We start from the raw sequence: 20,205 nt of genomic DNA on the forward strand, positions 1-20,205 counted from the left end.
GCAGGGTTGGGGGGGGCAGCGGAGGGGCCGGGGGGAGGGGGCACAACGCGGCTCCCGGTGCGGCGGAGGGAGCCGGGCCCGGTCCCACCGGAGACCCCCGGGCCGGGCCCGGTCCGGAGCAGGCCCCGCCGCCGTTGCTAGGGCGGAGCGCCGCGTTGCTAGGGGGCGTGTCCGAGCGGGCGCGATCCTCTCGCGAGATCTTCTCTGCCGTTGCCTGGAGACTGCGGCGCCGGCGGCAGCCGCCATGGTGAGAGCGGGACCGGGACCGGGAACGGGACCGGGGCCTGGACCGGGACCAGGGCCTGGACCGGGGCCTGGGGGCAATGGGGCTATGGGGCTATGGGCCGCTGCTGAAGGGTCCCTGGAGCCGGGGGGATGCGGGCAGGGAGGCCCGGACCGCTCCTGGGAGGGTCGCGAACGCCTCCATCGCTCCCCGCTGCCCTCCTCGTCTGTCCCGGCCGTGAGGGGATCGTGTGTGGGCTGGTTCGGCCTGGACAAGAGAAGGCTCCTGAAGGGGAGAGCTGAGAGCAGCTCCAGTGCCTAAAGGGGCTGCAGGAAAGCTGGAGAGGGGCTTGGGACAAGGGCCTGTAGGGACAGGCCAAGGGGAATGGCTTGAACCTGCCTGAGGGGAGACTGAGCTGAGCTCTGAGGCAGAAGCTGTTCCCTGTGAGGGTGCTGAGGCGCTGGCACAGGGTGCCCAGAGAAGCTGTGGCTGCCCCATCCCTGGCAGTGCTCAAGGCCAGGTTGGACACAGGGGCTTGGAGCAGCTGCTCCAGTGGAAGGGGTCCCTGCTCGTGGCAGTAAGTTGGGACTGGATGAGCTTTAAGGTCCCTTCCAACACAAACCATTCCAATTCTGTGATTTTGTATCTTTCCTTAGGCACCCAAAAAGAATGCCGGGAAAAAAGCGGCAGCGAGCAAAGGTCCAGCAGTGAAGGATGTCTTGGCACCAGAGGACATGAGCAAAGGGGAGGTGAGCGACACCCCATCTCCCATCCCACTCCTGGGCAGGATGACATTGCTGTCAGGACCCCTGCTCAGCGCCTGTCTCTGTGGACAACAGGTGGCAGAGAGTGATGGAGACAAGCAGCTGGGTTCCCTTTGCTGCCTAACTCCCATCTGGGCCATGGGTGGGAAAGGAAGGAGCAGCCACCTCATCCTACCCTCCCTGCCACTGCTCTGGGGTGATCTGCTCTCTAGCCCTGTGCCCTTGCTGCCTTTTTCCTGACTGCATAACCCCAGCATCTGGGTGATGGCTCAGCCCGGAGCTCTATGACTGCAGCCTGCTGCACTCCTGGTCCCATTGCTCCAGGGGCAGGAGGCTCACGAAGGCATGGGGAGAGCAGGCAGAGGGGGAAGGTGCAGCTGCTGCCCCTCCACTGCTTCTAATCCCTCTTGTATTGCTGGGTATCACAGAAACAGAGGAGGAGGTGGCCCTGGCCTGGGGACCTTGCTCCTGCAATAACATTAAGACATCTTGGTGCAAGCAGTGTGCCTACATAGTCAAGAGCTTCCTGGCCTGTATCAGCACTACTGTGGCCAGTAGGACTAGGCCAGTGATAAACAGCATTGATGAGGCTGCACCTTGAATCCTGTGTTCATTTCTGGGCCCCTCACTGCAAGAGAGACATTGAGGGGCTGGAGCAGGGCCGGAGAAGGGCAATGGAGCTGGTTCAGGGCCTGGAGCACAAGAGAGATGGAGAAGGACTGAGGGACCTGGCAGTGCTCAGCCTGGACTAAAGAAGGCTGAGGGGAGATCTCATTGCTCTCTGCAGCATCCTGACAGGGAGATGTAGTGGGGTGAAGGTTAGCCTCTCCTCCCAAGTAACAACTGGTAGGACAAGAGGAAACGTCTTCAAGTTGTGCCAGGGGAGGTTTAAATTGGATATGAGGAACAATTTGTCCCCCAGAAGGGTTGTCAAGCACTGGAACAGGCTGCCCAGGGAAAGTGGTAGAGTCACGGACCCTGGAGGTATTTAAAAGATGCATGGCACTTCATGACATGGTTTAGGGGTGGACTTGGCAGTGCTGGGTTAATGGTTGTACTCAATAATTTCAAAGCCTTTTTCCAACCTAAATGAATCTACAATTCTATGATTCAGGAGTATTTAGGCACCTCAGAATGATGTTACTGGACGTGAATACTCAGAACACTGGAGCTCGGGCTGTCTGCAGTAGAATAAGTTTTTATTACTGCTTTTCTGGAGCATGATGGGTTCTGTTGAGCCCAGGGTGGGTCAGGGCTCCCCCATTTCTCTCCTGCTCTTCTCCATCCGAGTAACTGCCACTGTGTCCTGCCAGGTTTGCAACACCTTCTGCCATGGGTGTCTTGCAAAGACACCTCCCTAACACCTCTCTGTCCCACTCCCTCCTCCTCTCCCTTTGCAGCTGGAGAACCACGTTCTGCGTCTCCGGGAGGAGCTGGACCGGGAGCGGGAAGAGCGCAACTACTTCCAGCTGGAGCGGGACAAGATGCACACCTTGTGGGACATCACCCGCCAGCAGCTGGAGGAGAAGAAAGCTGAGCTGCGGAACAAGGACCGCCAGATGGAGGAGGCAGAGGAGCGGCACCAAGTGGAGATCAAGGTGGGACAGGAGAGGACTGGGGGGTGCTCTGGGTGAGCCTCAAGCAGTCCTGAGGAGGAGAGGGAAGAGGAGGAGGAGCTGGGTGGGATGTGATCCTGGAGCATCTCAGCCAATATCCCAGCTCTGGGTGTCTCCTGCTGAAGTTCCTTACCTGGTCTGTGGCTTGTCTTCAGGTTTACAAGCAGAAGGTGAAGCACTTGCTGTACGAACACCAGGAAAACCTCACTGAGGCGAAGGTAGGGGGCATGCTGTCCATGAAGCTGGCCCAGAAGGATCACTGGGCCCAGGAGATGGAGATGCAGAAAGAGAAGTGCTCCTTGAAAGCGGAGCTGAAGGAGCAGGAGCTGGCCAACGAGATGGCAGTGAAAAACCAGCACCTGGTATGTCCCCAGCTGGGCCGGAGCTGTGTGTGAGGTGCCTCTGCTGCACAGGGAGGTGGTGGGGCTGCAGGCTGAGCGCTCCTAGCCACAGTATGAGCAGGAGCCTCCCTGGCTCTCTCCATGGGGTGGGGTGTGGTGGGGTTTTCCACAGCCACCAGTAACCAATGCACTTGGAGGCACTGGAAAGTGCAGGAACAGGGAGGAGGGATTCTGGGGCAGCTCCTGTGAAGTGGAGGAGGGAGCTGTGAGAGCAGCTGGAGAACCTATGAGTCACTGTTTGCATGGATAATGTGGGATCAGTGCCACAGCAGGAGCATTTCCCAGGGAGCAGGAGGGAATCCCTCAGGATGTGGCTGACTCAGGATTTGGTTGTCTGCTTCTAACACGTGGCTTCTCCCTAACAGAAACAAGAGCAGGAGATCAGTCGGCTGTGCAACGACTTTGAGAGACAAGTGAGAGGTCAGGACGTGCTTGTGCTCCCTTTGTCAGTGTGCTGGGGAAGGCTCCTGTGAGCCTCCCAGCACAGCCTCGAGTAGAAAGGGGAATGGTTTCCCCTAGTTCTGGCCAGTTCTGCAGACCCCCAGCATCACACAAACAGAATGAGACTGGGTACCTGTCTTGTGGGCTGCAGGGCACAGGCAGGGCACCTGTGGCTGCAGATCTTCTCCATGCAATGATATGGCTGGAGGAGTCCTTGCAGAGTCCTCACTTCACCGTCCTCCTCGGGGGACGTTTCAGGTTTCTCATGGGCTAACTTGGAGCTTTTCCATGCCCTCTTTCCAAGGATGCTATTTCTGGGCTCTGCTCTGCATGGTCCCAATATAACTGCTCTGCAGGCTGGTGGCTGCTGTGGTGATGCTGCTAACAGAGGCCTCGTCCTGAGGCTGGTGCTGGCTAATGAAGCAGGGTCTGCAGGAGGGCCTCACCCAGCCCCTCTGCTCTCCCCCAGAGATCGAGGCCAGGTACGGTGAGAAGATGCATGTGCTGCGGAACGAGCTTGACTTGCGGAGGAAGACTGAGATCCATGAGGTGGAGGAGAGGAAGAACAGCCACATCAGTCAGCTGATGAGGAACCACGAGAAGGCCTTCAATGACATGAAGAACTACTACAACGACATCACCCTTAAAAACATGGATCTCATCAGCCAGCTGAAGGTACTGCCAGCCCCCCTGCTGCCACCAGCCTGGCCTGCAGAGTGCCACCCTGCCACCATGGGGGTGGTCCTGGGAGGATTTCACCTGGATCTGGCCAGTTCCCAGCCGGTGCTGTGGGTGCTACTAGTCTCCTGCAGGTTGTACACTGTTACATGAGCAAAGCTCTTCAGCCCAGGGAGTTGTGCTTGCTGGGCCAGCAGCAGGAGCATGTGTGACAGTGGGGGAATCTCTGAGGAGCTGGGCAGCCCCTGGCAGTTGGCACTTGTGTTCCCAAGAACAGGAGCAGATCGAGGACTTGCAGATTAGAACAGATCGCTTGGAAAGGGAGAAGGCAGATGCACTGCTCCAGAACAAGCAGCTGAATGAATCACTGCAGCAGGCCCAGGAGCATATCTTTGACATGGAGAAGAAGCTGGTCCGCTATGACAAGGACAAGGAGGCCCTAACGGTGAGTGGCCAGCCCTGTCCATTCCCAAGCTGCCCTGGCTTTCCTGGAGGGAGTCACTCAGCACTGACCTCTGCCACTCAGCTTGTCTGGGTCCCTTTCATCTTGACCAGGTGCTTATGAGATCTCGGGTGGGATTCACAGAACTCTGACAAACCAGAGCAGAGGACAGAGAGACGGCATGGGTGCTGCTTCCTGTCATTTCACACCATGTCTCTTCTGGTCACTCTCCTCCTGTGCCAGAATAAATCTCCCACACCTCCCAGAGAAACCCCTGTCTGTTCCCATTTGCAGAATGCAAAAGCCCATTTGAAAACCACCCAGAAGGAATGGAAGGATCTTCAGTGGGAACATGAGGTGCTGAAGCAGAGATTCAAGAAGGTGAGAGCTGCATGTGGGTCTGGGCATTCCGCTTCCCTCTCCAAACCCTGTCCCTGCTGCTGGGGGCTTAGCACAGGGGCTTAGCAGGAGGGTGTGCATAGCCAAGGGCTTTCCAAAGCTCTAATCCAGAGCTGTGTGATAACTACTGCTCCCAACAAAGCTTCTCCCAGCTTTGGCCTCTCCCACGGTCAGCAGACAGGCCTGGCCTTGTACTTTGCTAAGCAGTCATGCGTGCTCTGGCAGTCCCTGTCTGGCTGGACTGTGACCACAGCAGTGCCTGGGGGGCAGAGGGATTGTCACGGGCCACCAGCCCCAGCCCAGCTCGTTCTCTTCTGCTGGTGTTCAGGGGTCTCTCCCACATCACTTGTCATGCCAGGATGAGTCCTGTTAGCTGAGTTCTTCCTGACCCAGCCTTCCCCCTGCAGCTAACCCAGATAAATCTGTGGAGGCAGAAGGAAGCTCATTTGCAATTCATAGAAATCCCCAGGAATATGAACATTGATCTGAGGCCTCGTTAAACAATCCATCATTAAGGCAGCAACATATTCAGTGCATTCAGAAATAGGCTTTGGAGGAAAGATTGTGTCCTAATTAGGACACTTACTAACTAGCTGTGAGCCAGAGACTGCTGCCAGCAGCAGGAAGGGGAGGAGAGACCCCCGTGTGCTGTGGGGCCCTGTCTGAGGGCTAAAACAGAGCTGCAGTGAGTCCCTCAGCCCGTTGGGCTCCTGGGGGTTGCCCATGCCCAGAGGGGAGGTGGAAGCAGAAGTTCAGGGAGGGAGGGAAGGAAGGAAGCTGTGCTGCAGCACCTGCCTTCTGGTGCCGTAGGGAACAGGTAGGCTCCTGCTGGAGCAGGGCTGAGCTGCCAGACCTGTTTGCAAAGCCCAGGGGTCCTGAGCACGCTGTGAAGATGGGCTGTGTTTTGGGGAGCAGGTACAAGTGGAGCGAGATGAGCTCTACCAGAAGTTCACCAAAGCCATTCACGAGGTGCAGCAGAAGACGGGGTTCAAGAACCTGCTCCTGGAGCGCAAGCTGACGGGACTGCTTGAAGTCCTGGAGAAAAAGGAAGTGGAGCTCAGCCAGGTCTTTGCTGCCTCCAAGCTCGATGAGGGTGCCCTCACCCTGGTCTCGCACAAGCTGGAGGTACCTGTGAGGGCTGGCTTGGGGGGCAGAGGCTGCGTGGGGCTGAATGCAGACCTGTGAGTGCCTCATCCTGCATGGCTGGAGCTGCCACATCTCTCATTCCTGGCACTCCCAGAGCCATGCTCGGTGCCGCAGGGCACACCAGCTCTCCCTCGAGAGCAGAGCACGTGGGTGTCGGGGTTTGGCACTGCTCTGTCCCTCAGGTGGGGCCTGCTTTGAGGAGAATGGCACCAGGCCAAGCAGCTCTCACCAGCACAGTGCTGCCGAACAGCCGCTGCCTACAGGGCCACCAGCGACCCAGGGTGTCCTGTGCATGGGGAGTCACAGCTGGGGGACCCTGCCTGGCCTCCCTGGCTGCAGACACAGTGCAGACGGGTTCCCAGGCGCCCTGCAGAGTCTGCCCTGCTAAAAATACCTGTGCAGAAAGCCCTGGCGCGGAGGGTGGGAGACCCACATTCCTGGAGCCTGCCGCAGCCGTAACCGGAGAAGCAGCACTTACTTCGGGTTGGGTGGAGATGCAGGAGATGTGGGCTCCACATTCAGCTTGGCCACCATCCTGGTACCCTCTTGCTCATCCGACACCAGCCTGTCCCCTTACAAGTGCTTTCTGTGGTGGGCAGTAGTGATGCTTGTGCTCACCCTCTTGCCCAGGGTGCCCTGGGGATGGGCACAGCAGCAAAGGCTCTGGGGCCATAGAATGGATGTGTCTCCTACTAGCAGGTGACACAGCAGCAGGAAGGAAAACACATTCCTGGGAAGCTCTCCCACAGCTGCTGGGGTCCTGGAATTCTTTTCCTCAGCTGCTTCCAGCCTCTCTTCAGGGAGCCCTTCTCCCTGTAATCCCCCTGGTGCCGCGATGGCAAGACGGTGACACCAGAGCAGGTGCTATGGTTGTGTCCCCCTTGCAGAGGGGCAGAGATGACAGCAGGGCTGTGCTGGCTCTCGTGGTGTTGGTGCAGGAGGTCCCTGTCCCTTGGTGCTGGCTGTCCCTGGCAGCGCTGCCTCGGAGGGCACAGGCTGGTGGCTGCCTGCCAGGCCCTGCTGTGTGCATCCCTGCTTGAGCCAGAACCCAGTGCTAGCCCAGCCATGGCACCAGGGTGGGCAGCCACTGCCTGATGCACCCTCTCCCTTTTCAGGACGTGCTCAACTCCAAGAATGCCACCATCAAGGACCTGCAGCTGCAGCTGGCACGGGTCTGCAAGGTGAGGGAAGGGGATGGGGCTGCCCTGCTCCCCTGGCTCCGGGTTGGGGGCTGTTGGATGGTGGCTGCAGCTTGGGGTGAGGGGGGTGGAAATGGGATGTTCTCCTCCAGGCCTTGCCCGGAGTGGAGGGGAATGAATGGATAACAGGCCAGCTGAGCAGCTTCATGCCCTGGGCAGGCAGGACCCAGCTCAGGCTGTTGTTTGCCTGGCACAGGAAGGCATGTTGGGGTCCCTCCTGGTGGAGGGGGGTACAGGGGACCCATGCACAGGCACAAAGAGGCTGTCCTGGAGCTGGGCTTCTGGCTGACCATGGGGACACTTCTCTTGCAGGCACACAATGACTTGCTGCAGACATTTGAGGCAAAGCTGACAGCCTTTGGGATCCCTCTGGACAATCTGGGCTTCAAGCCCCTGGAAAACCCCATGCTGGGGCAGGGCCCTGCAGGACTTGTTGCTGTACCCATCTGATGCCAGCCTGCACAAGGGACCTACCAGAGCCAGGCCGGAGTGGGGAGGAGGGACCCCCCTCCATGTCCCCTTATTGCTGGACTCCCTGGTTGTGCTGTCCTGGTGCTCTCCTCCTCTCCCCTCCAGAATTCAGGAAAGCAACTATTTTTGGAGACAGATGGTGCTGTTTGAAGCCTTTAATGCTGTTGGTGGCATAATTCCCCCCCAGCAACCTCTGTCCCTGAGGGGGGAAGGCTGTGCCTGTCCCCTAACTGCCCCGGTACGTTGTGTAGGAGTAGGGACTGATCAGCAGTGGGATGTGCAGCTTCTTGTCCGGGTCTGTGATGGTGAAGACAACCTGAAGGGGACAGTGAGGAGACAGCAGCTGGGATCTCCATGCTGGGGCTCAGCTGGGGTGCTTGAAGCACGTGTGATGCTCCTGCAAGCCTGGCCATGGCACATGGACCCTGCAGCTTCAGCCACAGCACCAGACCCTGTCCCCTGCTCCCCCCCACTCTGTACCTCCACAAAGGGGTAGAAGCTCTCGTGCCCCTGGCACTGCCAGTATGCTGCTGTCTCAAAGTGCAGCTTGTAGGTGCCAGGCTTGGCCTGCCCTGGAGCCAGGAGGAGCTGGCAGCGTCCGTCCTCGTCCGTGCACCTGAAGGGAAGCAGCAAGCCCTGCTGCGGTGCTGTCCATCACCAGAGGACCACCGTGGTTCTGTCCATCACCACAGGACCACCGTCAGCCCTGGAGCAGTGTGGGGTCCCATGTCACTGCCCCTGTCTCTCCTACCTCTGCAGCAGCTCCATCCATCCAGGCTCCTGCAGCAGGGCCAGGCTGAGGGCAAGGCCAGCAGCCGGCAGCCCCGTGGCCGTGTTCAGTACGTGTGTGGTCAGGTTCATGGCTCTGGCCTGGGGCAGAAGGGGGAGCAGGGCTGGGATGTGTCCTGGCACCACCTCCTGCCTTCGGTGCCCCCTGGCCCCAGTCCGGGGGGTCTGATCCGGTTCCTGTGTACCCCCCCCTGCAGCCCGAGGGCTGTGCAGTCAGGGCTGGCTCAGCACAGCCGCCGATCCCTGCTGTGCCCCAGGGCACAGACGTGGGTGCCCACAGCCTGCCCGTGCCCTGGGGCTCAGCTCTGCAGTGTGGGTGCTACCGGAGCCCTCCCCATTCACCCACCGGTCCCGGTGGGGCAACGGCAGCAGCAGCCGGTCCGGACCCAGGCAGGAACCGGCCCCGTGTCCCGGCAGCCCCGTGTCCGGTTGTCTTCCTGCCTGCAACGTCACGGGCAGGCGGACGTTAACCCTGCAGGACGTTAACCCTGCAGGCACAGGAGCTGCCGGGGCCGTGGTGCTGGGGGCTCTATGGCCCGTGCCCCCCCCGGAGCCCCCGGTTGTGGTGGCAGGATGGGAGCAGGTCCCAGTGCTGCCTGCCTGGAGCAGCACCAGCTCTGCTGCTTTCCCAGCTCTAGGCCTTGGGTGAGCAGGGATGCAGAGGGGCATGGAGGTGAGCAGGGATGCAGAGGGGCACAGAGGTGAGCAGGGATGCAGAGGGGCATGGAGGTGAGCAGGGATGCAGAGGGGCAGGTGAGCAGGGATGCAGAGGGGCACAGAGGTGAGCAGGGATGGCAGAGGGGCACAGAGGTGAGCAGGGATGCAGAGGGGCACAGAGGTGAGCAGGGATGCAGAGGGGCATGGAGGTGAGCAGGGATGCAGAGGGGCACAGAGGTGAGCAGGGATGCAGAGGGGCACAGAGGTGAGCAGGGATGCAGAGGGGCAGGTGAGCAGGGATGCAGAGGGGCACAGAGGTGAGCAGGGATGCAGAGGGGCAGGTGAGCAGGGATGCAGAGGGGCACAGAGGTGAGCAGGGATGCAGAGGGGCATGGAGGTGAGCAGGGATGCAGAGGGGCAGGTGAGCAGGGATGCAGAGGGGCAGGTGAGCAGGGATGCAGAGGGGCACAGAGGTGAGCAGGGATGCAGAGGGGCATGGAGGTGAGCAGGGATGCAGAGGGGCAGGTGAGCAGGGATGCAGAGGGGCACAGAGGTGAGCAGGGATGCAGAGGGGCAGGTGAGCAGGGATGCAGAGGGGCACAGAGGTGAGCAGGGATGCAGAGGGGCATGGAGGTGAGCAGGGATGCAGAGGGGCACAGAGGTGAGCAGGGATGCAGAGGGGCATGGAGGTGAGCAGGGATGCAGAGGGGCAGGTGAGCAGGGATGCAGAGGGGCAGGTGAGCAGGGATGCAGAGGGGCACAGAGGTGAGCAGGGATGCAGAGGGGCAGGTGAGCAGGGATGCAGAGGGGCACAGAGGTGAGCAGGGATGCAGAGGGGCATGGAGGTGAGCAGGGATGCAGAGGGGCAGGTGAGCAGGGATGCAGAGGGGCACAGAGGTGAGCAGGGATGCAGAGGGGCAGGTGAGCAGGGATGCAGAGGGGCACAGAGGTGAGCAGGGATGCAGAGGGGCATGGAGGTGAGCAGGGATGCAGAGGGGCAGGTGAGCAGGGATGCAGAGGGGCAGGTGAGCAGGGATGCAGAGGGGCACAGAGGTGAGCAGGGATGCAGAGGGGCAGGTGAGCAGGGATGCAGAGGGGCACAGAGGTGAGCAGGGATGCAGAGGGGCATGGAGGTGAGCAGGGATGCAGAGGGGCAGGTGAGCAGGGATGCAGAGGGGCAGGTGAGCAGGGATGCAGAGGGGCACAGAGGTGAGCAGGGATGCAGAGGGGCAGGTGAGCAGGGATGCAGAGGGGCATGGAGGTGAGCAGGGATGCAGAGGGGCATGGAGGTGAGCAGGGATGCAGAGGGGCACAGAGGTGAGCAGGGATGCAGAGGGGCATGGAGGTGAGCAGGGATGCAGAGGGGCACGGAGGTGAGCAGGGATGCAGAGGGGCAGGTGAGCAGGGATGCAGAGGGGCATGGAGGTGAGCAGGGATGCAGAGGGGCAGGTGAGCAGGGATGCAGAGGGGCACAGAGGTGAGCAGGGATGCAGAGGGGCATGGAGGTGAGCAGGGATGCAGAGGGGCACAGAGGTGAGCAGGGATGCAGAGGGGCACAGACATGAGCAGGGATGCAGAGGGGCACGGAGGTGAGCAGGGTACCCGGCTCCTTACCTGGCTGTCCCCCATCCTGCTCAGTCCCAGCCCCATGGCCGGGGTCACTCTGCAGGACTCCATCCCCACACCCCTCCTGGCACCGCAGCCTCTGCCCACGGAGCTGCTGGTTCTGGATGTGGTTACCCCAGTTTGGGGCTGTGGTAGCACTGGGTGCTCCTCCCCGGCTGGGCAGAGCCAGAGCAGGTGGCTTCCCCATGGGAGGTGCACCCCAGAGCCCCACCGGCACCCAGCACCGCAGCCCTGGGGCTGTGGACCAGAGCCTGGCAAGGAGGAGCCAGGATCAGCCCTGGTGGCACTGCCAGACCTGGAGAGCTCCTGGTATGGTGCCAGCAGGCACCGGGACCCAGCACCGTCATCACTGTGATCCAACCCTGCCCAACTGCACCGGGTGGGCTCAGCACCTCACCTGCACTGGGATGAGGGTGGTGGCTGTGGCCTGCAGACCATGACTTCCATGTCAGACACCTGGATCTACAGGGTGTATTTGGGAACTGCCTGCAGTGAGTGGCTGGGTCACCCCCAGATGGGGTGAGAGCCAGGCTGGGGGCAGCAGGATGTGTGCAGGGCTCACCTGTGACACTGGCTCTGCCACAGCCACAGAGATCACACCAGTGCTACTACTGATGGGAAACATCTGGGGCTGGGCTGGTGTCTGGCACAGGATGGAGTAGACCACAACCCTGTTATGGTGCTCACGGTATCATCTGTATCAGTATCCAGCACCCACAGCATCACAGTGCCTGGGAGCAGGTAGTTACCGGTGACATCTCCTACATCCCATCACTGTCACCTGCTCGGTGGCATCAGTCTAACGTGGCTCAGCCACCTCCAGCACAGTCCCATGGACACCTCCTCAGTAAAGGTTGTTCTGGTCCGTCACGGTGATGATGATCTCCATGGGGTCCTCCACCCGCTGCCCATCACCTCCAGCCATCCTGTCTCACGCTCGATGGTGAAGACCCCCACGGGGTGGGTGTCCGCCCCCTGCCCTGTGATGCTGTAGAACACCTTGGTCTCCTTGTCCTTGTTGGATTTGATCTGGTGACGAAGCAGAGAGCATTAGAGGGGTCCTGCACCACTGCCCCCCCTCCCTCTGCCCCACATCCCTATGGGGCACGAACCTGCACCAGCTTCTTGGGGAAGGGTCCGCGCTCGTTCTCGGGGCAGTTGATGGGAGGGATGACCCAGTCCCTCTTCTGCCGATGGAGCCCATGGCTGCCCTTGGGGAAGGTGTCCATCCTGCAGGACAGACACATCCTGCAGGACAGACACATCCTGCAGGGCTGAGGGGGGATCAGAGCTCTCCCCAGGTCCGGGGGTGGGTTTTCCTGTTCCCCTCCCTCCCCAGGCCCCCCCGGGACAGTCCCACCCGCAGGAGGAGGAGGAGGATGAAGGCTCTGACCCTCATGGCTGCAGCGGAGCTGGATCGGGAATTCCCTGCCCGCGGCCACGACCTTGGCCGAGTCCTGCTGGGAAACGGAGGCAGCACATGATGGAGACCGTGGGCTCCTGCCAGGCATGAAGGGGCCAGGAGGGACCCATGGGGGGCACAGCGCACCCGGTGCTGCTCCAGGCTGGACATTGATGGAGCCCGGGGACCCGTGGGCACTGCCCATGGGCAGCACAGGACACTGGGCATGGCCGGGGCACACACATCGTCACTCGGGGGACCCACGGGCACCGAGGCTCTGACCCCCCCGCAGGGTGCTGAGGACCCCTCCGAACCCCCGGAGCCGACCCCAGGCGGTGCTCGGGTCCCCGGAGGTGAGGGGAGGGGGCAGCTCTGCAGCACAGCCCCGACGGGACCCCCGCAGCTGTGGGGTGAGGACCTGATCCCTCCGCACGGACCCGAGGGGGGTCCGCAGGAGCTGCGGCCGGGGCCGCACCGGGGCCGGGGGCACCCGCGGAGGCAGCGGCCGCAGCGGCTCCGGTACCGGGAGGTAACGGGAGCGCTCGGCGGATACCGGGGCGGTGCCTGGGGGGGGGCCGGGCCGGGCGGTGCCTGGGGGAGGGGGGGGCCCGGGGCACCGGGAGGGGTGCGGGGGGGGGGCCGGGCCGGGCGGGGCGGTACCTGCGGGGGGGGGGGGGGGGGTCCGGGGCACCGGGAGGGGTGCGGGGGGGGCCGGGCCGGGCGGGGCGGTACCTGCGCGGCCGCCGCCTCACCTGGAGGGGCGCTTTGCGGCGGGCGGAGACCGGAGCGGCGGCGGCGCTGGGGCCATGCGGGAGCTGCGCTGTGGGCTCTGCCCGCTCTTCATCACCCTCCTCTTCCTCCTCCCTCCGCTCCTGCCCGCGGCCCCCCCGGGAGGACCCCTCCAGGCTCCAGGTGAGCGGAGCCGTCGGGCACGGCTCCAACCGGGACCACCGGGATGAGCGGCCGGGAACGGGTGGGATCCGGATCGGGGCTTGGGGCGCTGTGTGTGGGGTCGGGGGGTGCAGAGCGGCCACACCTCGTTGCTGTGTCGGTCCCGCAGGGTCCTCGGGTTGTGAGGCCGGCGCTGGGGCCGGTGCTTCACGGGACGGTATCGGTGCTACCCAGGGTGTGGGACCGCCGGGGGTCCCCGTGGTGTGGGGCTGAGCTATGGGGCTGAGCCGTGGGGCTGAGCCGTGGGGCTGAGCCGTGGGGCTGAGCTGTGGGGCTGAGCTGTGGGGCTGAGCTGTGGGGCTGAGCCGTGGGGCTGAGCCGTGGGGCTGAGCTGTGGGGCTGGCGGTGCCCATCAGCGCGTCTGGCCCCAGCGGGGCTGGCGGCTGCCGATGCCAGCACTGGCGCTTGTGATGCAGCCTTGGGGCACCCGCCGGGCAGGGCCGGGTCCCCGCAGGGTGAGCACCAGGCGCCGGGTTGGCGATGGGGATCGGTGCCCTGGGGCCGCCCGTGTCCGTCCGTGGGCACCGGGGGCTGCAGGGTCCGGCCGGGTCGAGGCTGGGCAGGGCTCCGAGCTCCGGCCTCTGCCGTGTTCCCTGCGCCCGTTCGGCCGCTTCGGCATCCCGGGGGAACGGGGCTGCTCTGGAGCCGCTGTTGGAGCCAGAGGAGCACTAAGAGCTCTCCTCGCCTAATGGCTGCGGAGCACTTAAAGCCCTCGATGGCCGTAAGTGCTCTCGCTGTGCCAGGGAGGGATTGGCCCTGACCTTCGCCTGGTGTGGACACCACATCCCGCTCCGTTCAGCCGAGCTCCTGCCGGGAGCGGGGCTGGGACCGGGCAGGGGCTGGGGTCGGGCAGGGGCTGGGGTCGGGCAGGGGCTGGGGTCGGGCCGGGGCTGGGGTCGGACAGGGGCTGGGGTCGGGCAGGGGCTGGGGTCGGGCAGGGGCTCGGGTCAGGCAGGGGCTGGGGCCGGGCAGGGGTTGGGACCAGGCAGGGTCTGGGGTCGGGCCGGGGCTGCGGTTGGGCGGGGCTGGGGTCGGGTAGGAACTGGGGTCGGGCAGGAGCTGGGGTCGGGCAGGGGCTGGGGTCGGGCAGGGGCTGGTGTCGGGCAGGAGTTGGGGTCGGGCAGGAGTTGGGGTCGGGCAGGGGCTGGGGTCGGACAGGAGTTGGGGTCGGGCAGGAGTTGGGGTCGGGCAGGGGCTGGGGTCGGACAGGGGCTAGGGTCGGGCAGGGGCTGGGGTCGGGGTGCACTGAGGTGAACCCCCCTATGGGCAGGACGTGGCCCAGGCACCGTCCGTGCGGCTCCACCGCTGTGTAGAGCGGACACGGAGCCATGCGGGCTCCGCATGGACGGACCCCGGAGCACAGTGCGGTGCAGACCCCGACGGGGCAGGCCAAGGCCGTGGGCACCGACCCCTCTGTGCCACCAACCCTGCGGGCTCCTCACACCCCAGTGCCGCTGCCCGTGCTCTCTGCGGCCCTTCCTGCCCCTCTATCGCGGCAGGAGGAGGGCTCAGAGCTGCCCTCCGGGCACGGCTGCAGGACACCGCATGGGACCCATGGGCCCCACTGTGCCCCGGGGCTCGCTCCCCGCCCCGCTGTGGGGCAGCTGTGGGGCTCGGCTCTCCTCACCCCCCCCCCAGCCCCGCTCTCCATCCGCTCCCGGCCGCTCAGCCTCCGGAGCGGGTTTAGCTCTAATCCCCTAATCCTGCCCTGGGTGCAGGTGCTGGGGCCGAGCCCAGCACTGGGGATGCAGCCGGTCCTGGGTGATGGGGGTGGTTGGGGGTGACTGAGCCCCATGTCCTGCCATGTGGGGCTGGGAGCCCCGAGGGGTGACACGGGGAGGGGATGTGGGGTGAGGGGGGGGGGGGTTGGGCTCTGCCTGCTCAGGAATTTCCCGTCATCTACAAAACAAAGCCGAAACCTCCACCGAAACCTGCTCCGCTCCCGACAGCCCCTGCCCGATCCGGATGATCCACCTCGGGGCTGGGGGGGGGATGTGGGGTCCGGGGGGGAATGTGGGGTCCTGGGGGGGGATGAGGGGTCCTGGGGGGGGATGAGGGGTCCTGGGGGGCATGAGGGGTCCTGGGGGGGGATGCGGGGTCCTGGGGGGGATGTGGGGTCCTGGGGCTGAGGGCAGCGCTCCCCCCCCCCCCCCACCGTGACCCTGCTCTCTTCCAGTGAGCTGTGGAGGCTCCGTGGGGCCGGACGGGACCAAGGAACCCGATGCTGGGGGGCAGCAGGAGGGGGGCTCTGTGCTGGGGGTGGGCAGGGAGCTCACTGCTGCCCCCCCGGGTGCTGCCGTCCAGCCGGACCCTGCTGCAGTTCCTGTATGGAACTGGAGCTCCCCACAGGTAATCCCTGCCTGTCCCTACCCCTCTGCCCTCCATCTGGGTGCACCCTCATCTTCCTCCCTCCATCCCGCAGCTCCTCAGGGCTCACACTGCTCACAGGAGGCAGAAGAGGGACTGGGTGATCCCCCCCATCAAGGTCCCTGAGAATGAGAGGGGCCCCTTCCCCAAAAGGCTGGTTCAGGTATGGACGGGTCCATTGCAGGTACATGGGGGCTGGCAGTGAGGGTCAGGGGTACTGAGCATCCTCACACCCCTCACAGATCAAATCCAACCGGGACAGAGACACCAGGATCTTCTACAGCATCACAGGGCAGGGGGCGGATGCCCCCCCCGAGGGCATCTTCACCATAGAGAAGGAGTCAGGCTGGATGCAGGTGACGCAGCCGCTGGACCGGGAGCACATTGACAAGTACCATGTATGTCCCTGCTGGGGATGCTGTGGGTCAGGGGCTGTGCTGCTCCCCACACTCACCCCACTGCCCACAGCTGTTCTCCCATGCTGTGTCTGAGAACGGCAGACCGGTGGAGGAGCCCATGGAGATCATCATCACCGTGACAGACCAGAACGACAACAAGCCCCAGTTCATACAGGAGGTCTTCAGGGGCTCGGTGATGGAGGGGGCTTTGCCAGGTAGAGATCCTGTGGATGGGGAAGCTGCCTCCCACTAGCCACATCCCATAGGGAATGCCCTGGCACCATCATAGGGTCACAGAATGGTTTGGGTTGGAAGGACCTTAAAATCACCCAGTGCCAACCCCTGACATGGGCATGGATGCCTCAACCTGGCCTTGAGCACTGCAGGGATGGGGCAGCCACAGCTTCTCTGGGCACCCTGTGCCAGCGCCTCAGCACCCTCACAGGGAACAGCTTCTGCCTTAGATCCAACCCAAACTGCCCCTGGTTCAGTTTGAACCCATTACTCACCCCCCTCACTCACACCCTTGTCCCAGGCACCTCCGTGATGCAGGTGACGGCCACAGACGCAGACGATGCAGTGGAGACCTACAATGGTGTCATTGCCTACTCCATCCTCAGCCAGGAGCCGCGGGAGCCCCATCCCCACATGTTCACTGTCAACAGGGCCACCGGCACCCTGAGGGTCATTGCCAGCGGCCTGGACCGGGAGGTGAGCTCTGCCCTAACCCTAACCCTAACCCTAACCCTGGCCCCAGGCAGGGCTCACAGTGTCCGTCCGCCTGTCCACCCCCTGCAGCGCGTGCGGGAGTACACCCTGACCGTACAGGCGGCTGACCTGGATGGTGAGGGGCTGACCACGACGGCACTGGCGGTGATCGAGATCATGGATGTCAATGACAATGCCCCCGAGTTCGACCCCAAAACGGTAACACCGGATGCACACCCCTATGGGAACACTGTACCGGTGCCCACCGGTCTGTGGCACTGACACTGCCCCTGACCTACAGTATGAGGTGGTTGTGCCAGAGAACGAGGCCGGGCGGGAGGTGTCCCGGCTGGTGAGCACCGACCTGGATGAGCCGGGCACGGCAGCATGGAGAGCCGTGTACTCCATCCTGCGTGGCAATGATGGAGGTGCCTTTGCCATCACCACCGACCCCACCAGCAACGAGGGCATCCTGCGCACGGCCAAGGTGTGTGGTTGTGGCCCCATGTCCCCCATTGCTGCCCCATACAGGGACCTGCCCGACCTCTGTCCTCTCATAGGGTCTGGACTACGAGGCCAAGAAGCAGTTTGTGCTCCATGTGGCTGTGACCAATGAGAGCCCCTTTGCCGTGAAGCTGCCGGTGGCCACGGCCACGGTGATGGTCAATGTGGAGGATGTCAATGAGGCTCCAGTGTTCGAGCCTCCGGTGCAGCTCATACGGGTGCCAGAGGATGTGCCCCCAGGGCAGACCCTCACCTCCTGCACAGCCCAGGACCCCGACAAGGAGCAGGGGCAGAGGATCAAGTGAGTGGGGCTGTGGTTGGGGTCAGGGTCTGGAGGGGTCCCTGTTGTCCCCTGCACCAGCACCAGCTCCCCTCTGCCCCACAGGTACCTGGTGGTACATGACCCCGCAGGCTGGCTGTCCGTGCACCCCGAGACCGGCCTCGTGACGGCTCAGGGACCCCTGGACCGCGAGTCCCCCTTTGTCAAGAACAGCACCTACACGGCTGTGCTGCAGGCCATGGACGATGGTGAGGCTGTGAAAGGAGCCCTTGTTCTCCCTCCTCCTCGTGAGGGACACATGCTGCCATCAGCAGGCACCCTGGCTCCGGCACCGAGCGGTGCTGGGGCTGCCTGTCCCCCCCATTGCTCCCGGCATCCCCATCCCCATTAGGGTGTTGGTATTGGGGATCCCCTGCTCCATTGCTGCTCCTCACCACAGGCTCCCCCCCTGCCACGGGCACCGGCACCTTGCTCCTCACCCTGCTGGATGTGAATGACAACGGCCCCGAGGCTGAGCCCAGGGACATCACCGTCTGCAACCGCAGCCCCCAACCGCATGTGCTCACCGTCACCGACAGGGACCTGCCCCCCAACACCGGCCCCTTTAGGGCTGAGCTCACCCACGGCTCCGGGGACAGCTGGGATGTGGTGGTCGGTGATGGAGGTAACATATAGGGTGTTCAGTGTGGGGCCGGTGGTGCTGTGACCACTGTGTGCCCCACAAGTCACCCATGTCCATGCAGGGGACACAGTCACCCTGCAGCTGGTGGCACCGCTGCGGCCGGATGTGTACAGTGTGTACCTGCGGCTGTTGGACCAGCCTGGCAAAGCCCAGCTTACCGTGGTCACTGCCCGTGTCTGTGACTGTGAGGGGCCCACACAGAGCTGTCCCCATAGAACACAGGCTGGCACCAGCCTGCCCCTCGTCCTCGCTGCCCTGGGTGCCCTCCTGGCCTTGCTGCGTGAGTTGGGGGTGATGTGGGGCTGTATCTACCATGGGGAGGGAGATGTCCCCCCCTGACTGTGCTGCTCCCTACAGTCATCCTGCTGCTGCTGCTGCTGTTCGTGAGGAGGAGGAAGGTGGTGAAGGAGCCGCTGCTGCTGCCTGAGGATGACACACGGGACAACGTCTTCTACTATGGGGAGGAGGGTGGTGGGGAGGAGGATCAGGTGTGTGCTGGGGGTGGATGGGGGGGCTGGTGTCAGTGCAGGCAGCCTGATCCTGTCCCTATCCATGTGCTTCCATAGGACTATGACCTGCGGCAGCTGCACCGGGGCCTGGACGCGCGCCCCGAGGTGCTGCTCCGCAATGATGTGGCCCCCACTGTCCTGCCTGCCCCCCAGTACCGGCCCCGGCCTGCCAACCCCGATGACATCGGCACCTTCATCGATGAGGTGAGACCAGCCCTGGGATATGGGGGGGGATGAAGTGGTTTGGTCACCATAAGGGCTCCCCCAGCCCAGAGACCTGGGGGGGGATGAAGTGGTTTGGTCACCATTGGGGCTCCCCCAGCCCAGGGAACAAGGGCACTGACCCCTCTCCTCTCCTCACCAGAACCTGAAGGCAGCCGACACGGACCCCACAGCCCCCCCCTATGACTCCCTGCTGGTGTTCGACTACGAGGGCAGTGGCTCTGAGGCCACCTCGCTCAGCTCCCTCAACTCCTCCTCCTCCGATCGTGACCAGGACTACGACTACCTCAATGAGTGGGGCAACCGCTTCAAGAAGCTGGCAGACCTGTATGGTGGTGGGGAGGAGGATGACTAGGACCCCCTGCCCCACTGTCCCTGCTCAATGCCTTACCATTGCCCTTGTGCCTTGGGGCTGCCCCTCTCGCTGTGCCCCCTCCTCAGTGGCAGCCCCGTCACCTTCCTCCCCTGTATTGGTTATGTTTTGTACATGTATGAATAAAGCAGTGTGATGGTATGGACGAGGTGAGCAGAACTGGTGGAGGTTTAATAAAGGATGTGGTGGTTTTTTAGATGCTACAGCCTCTGCCTGCCTTTGTGCCATGGGGATGCTGCTGCCCTGGCCCCACTGCAGCCCCCAGACCCATCCCTCTACCCACAGCTCCCAGCACCAGCAGGGTACACACAGGCACAGCTGCAGTGTCACCCATAGTGAAGGGGCTTTGCCCATGGTCCCTCCTGCAGCAGGGGCTCCCCCAACACCTTTTCCCCATGGGTGCAGTGTTTGTGCAGGTGAGGTGAGTGCAGGCAGAGCTTCCCATGGCTGCGGCAGCAGCACTGGGGACACTGAGCACCCATAGTGCTAAATCACAGTCACAGACTGGTTTGGGTTGAAGGGACCTTAAAGCTCCTCCAGCTCCAACCCCTGCCACAGGCAGGGACCCCTTCCACTGGAGCAGCTGCTCCAAGCCCCTGTGTCCAACCTGGCCTTGAGCACTGCCAGGGATGGGGCAGCCACAGCTTCTCTGGGCACCCTGTGCCAGCGCCTCAGCACCCTCACAGGGAACAGCTTCTGCCTCAGAGCTCAGCTCAGTCTCCCCTCAGGCAGGTTCAAGCCATTCCCCTTGGCCTGTCCCTACATCCCTTGTCCCCAGCCCCTCTCCAGCTTTCCTGCAGCCCCTTTAGGCACTGGAGCTGCTCTCAGGTCTCCCCTTCAGGAGCCTTCTCTTGTCCAGGCTGCCCCAGCCCAGCTCTCTCAGCCTGGCTCCAGAGCAGAGCTGCTCCAGCCCTCGCAGCATCTCCATGGCCTCCTCTGGACTCACTCCATGTCCCT

The 20,205-nt window shown here is 63.1% G+C and overlaps 4 protein-coding genes across 4 annotated transcripts; 2 read left to right on the top strand and 2 right to left on the bottom strand.

The window, feature by feature from the left end:
* The first annotated feature begins 81 nt into the window (after positions 1–81).
* Positions 82–7,915, top strand: GAS8 (growth arrest specific 8). Its single transcript, XM_034072565.1, has 11 exons — positions 82–247; positions 880–972; positions 2,388–2,585; positions 2,759–2,965; positions 3,370–3,424; positions 3,915–4,120; positions 4,401–4,568; positions 4,860–4,946; positions 5,880–6,089; positions 7,226–7,291; positions 7,622–7,915. Exons 1-11 carry the CDS (start codon positions 245–247, stop codon positions 7,757–7,759), a joined length of 1,431 nt encoding a protein of 476 aa, XP_033928456.1. The 5' UTR covers positions 82–244; the 3' UTR covers positions 7,760–7,915.
* Positions 7,916–7,920: 5 nt separating this feature from the next.
* LOC101872267 (5-hydroxyisourate hydrolase-like) lies at positions 7,921–11,091 on the bottom strand. The gene is made up of 4 exons (XM_034072573.1): positions 10,841–11,091; positions 8,532–8,650; positions 8,261–8,396; positions 7,921–8,096 (listed from the first exon to the last, which is right to left on the bottom strand). Exons 1-4 carry the CDS (start codon positions 10,901–10,903, stop codon positions 8,007–8,009), a joined length of 408 nt encoding a protein of 135 aa, XP_033928464.1. The 5' UTR covers positions 10,904–11,091; the 3' UTR covers positions 7,921–8,006.
* A 609-nt stretch (positions 11,092–11,700) lies between these two features.
* Positions 11,701–12,090, bottom strand: LOC115946106 (cadherin-1-like). The gene is made up of 2 exons (XM_031046793.2): positions 11,965–12,090; positions 11,701–11,881 (listed from the first exon to the last, which is right to left on the bottom strand). The coding sequence occupies exons 1-2, from the start codon at positions 12,079–12,081 to the stop codon at positions 11,720–11,722; spliced, it is 279 nt and encodes a 92-aa protein (XP_030902653.2). The 5' UTR covers positions 12,082–12,090; the 3' UTR covers positions 11,701–11,719.
* A 920-nt stretch (positions 12,091–13,010) lies between these two features.
* Positions 13,011–19,446, top strand: LOC106023498 (B-cadherin-like). Its single transcript, XM_034072564.1, has 15 exons — positions 13,011–13,166; positions 15,382–15,554; positions 15,628–15,735; positions 15,815–15,970; positions 16,041–16,185; positions 16,506–16,681; positions 16,769–16,897; positions 16,980–17,165; positions 17,239–17,483; positions 17,568–17,710; positions 17,902–18,126; positions 18,206–18,424; positions 18,502–18,632; positions 18,711–18,857; positions 19,018–19,446. Exons 1-15 carry the CDS (start codon positions 13,061–13,063, stop codon positions 19,228–19,230), a joined length of 2,502 nt encoding a protein of 833 aa, XP_033928455.1. The 5' UTR covers positions 13,011–13,060; the 3' UTR covers positions 19,231–19,446.
* Positions 19,447–20,205: the final 759 nt, after the last annotated feature.

This window comes from Melopsittacus undulatus, chromosome Z (assembly GCF_012275295.1).
Source record: "Melopsittacus undulatus isolate bMelUnd1 chromosome Z, bMelUnd1.mat.Z, whole genome shotgun sequence".
Classification (NCBI taxonomy): Eukaryota; Metazoa; Chordata; class Aves; order Psittaciformes; family Psittaculidae; genus Melopsittacus; species Melopsittacus undulatus.

What these genes read in the sequence shown, in the direction of transcription:
- LOC101872267 (XM_034072573.1), bottom strand. Translation starts at nt 10,903, where the DNA reads ATGGAGTCCTGCAGAGTGACCCCGGCCATGGGGCTGGGACTGAGCAGG. An exon ending in GCAGGATGGGGGACAGCCAG is followed by an intron (nt 8,651 to 10,840) that starts GTAAGGAGCCGG and finishes CTTCTGCCCCAG; the next exon opens with GCCAGAGCCATGAACCTGAC. An exon ending in GCTTCTACCCCTTTGTGGAG is followed by an intron (nt 8,097 to 8,260) that starts GTACAGAGTGGG and finishes TGTCCCCTTCAG; the next exon opens with GTTGTCTTCACCATCACAGA.
- GAS8 (XM_034072565.1), top strand. An exon ending in AGGACATGAGCAAAGGGGAG is followed by an intron (nt 973 to 2,387) that starts GTGAGCGACACC and finishes CTCCCTTTGCAG; the next exon opens with CTGGAGAACCACGTTCTGCG. An exon ending in CAGTGAAAAACCAGCACCTG is followed by an intron (nt 2,966 to 3,369) that starts GTATGTCCCCAG and finishes TCTCCCTAACAG; the next exon opens with AAACAAGAGCAGGAGATCAG.
- LOC106023498 (XM_034072564.1), top strand. Translation starts at nt 13,061, where the DNA reads ATGCGGGAGCTGCGCTGTGGGCTCTGCCCGCTCTTCATCACCCTCCTC. An exon ending in GCATCCTGCGCACGGCCAAG is followed by an intron (nt 17,166 to 17,238) that starts GTGTGTGGTTGT and finishes GTCCTCTCATAG; the next exon opens with GGTCTGGACTACGAGGCCAA. An exon ending in TGTGGTGGTCGGTGATGGAG is followed by an intron (nt 18,127 to 18,205) that starts GTAACATATAGG and finishes ATGTCCATGCAG; the next exon opens with GGGACACAGTCACCCTGCAG.
- LOC115946106 (XM_031046793.2), bottom strand. Translation starts at nt 12,081, where the DNA reads ATGGACACCTTCCCCAAGGGCAGCCATGGGCTCCATCGGCAGAAGAGG. An exon ending in TCCCCAAGAAGCTGGTGCAG is followed by an intron (nt 11,882 to 11,964) that starts GTTCGTGCCCCA and finishes CTTCGTCACCAG; the next exon opens with ATCAAATCCAACAAGGACAA.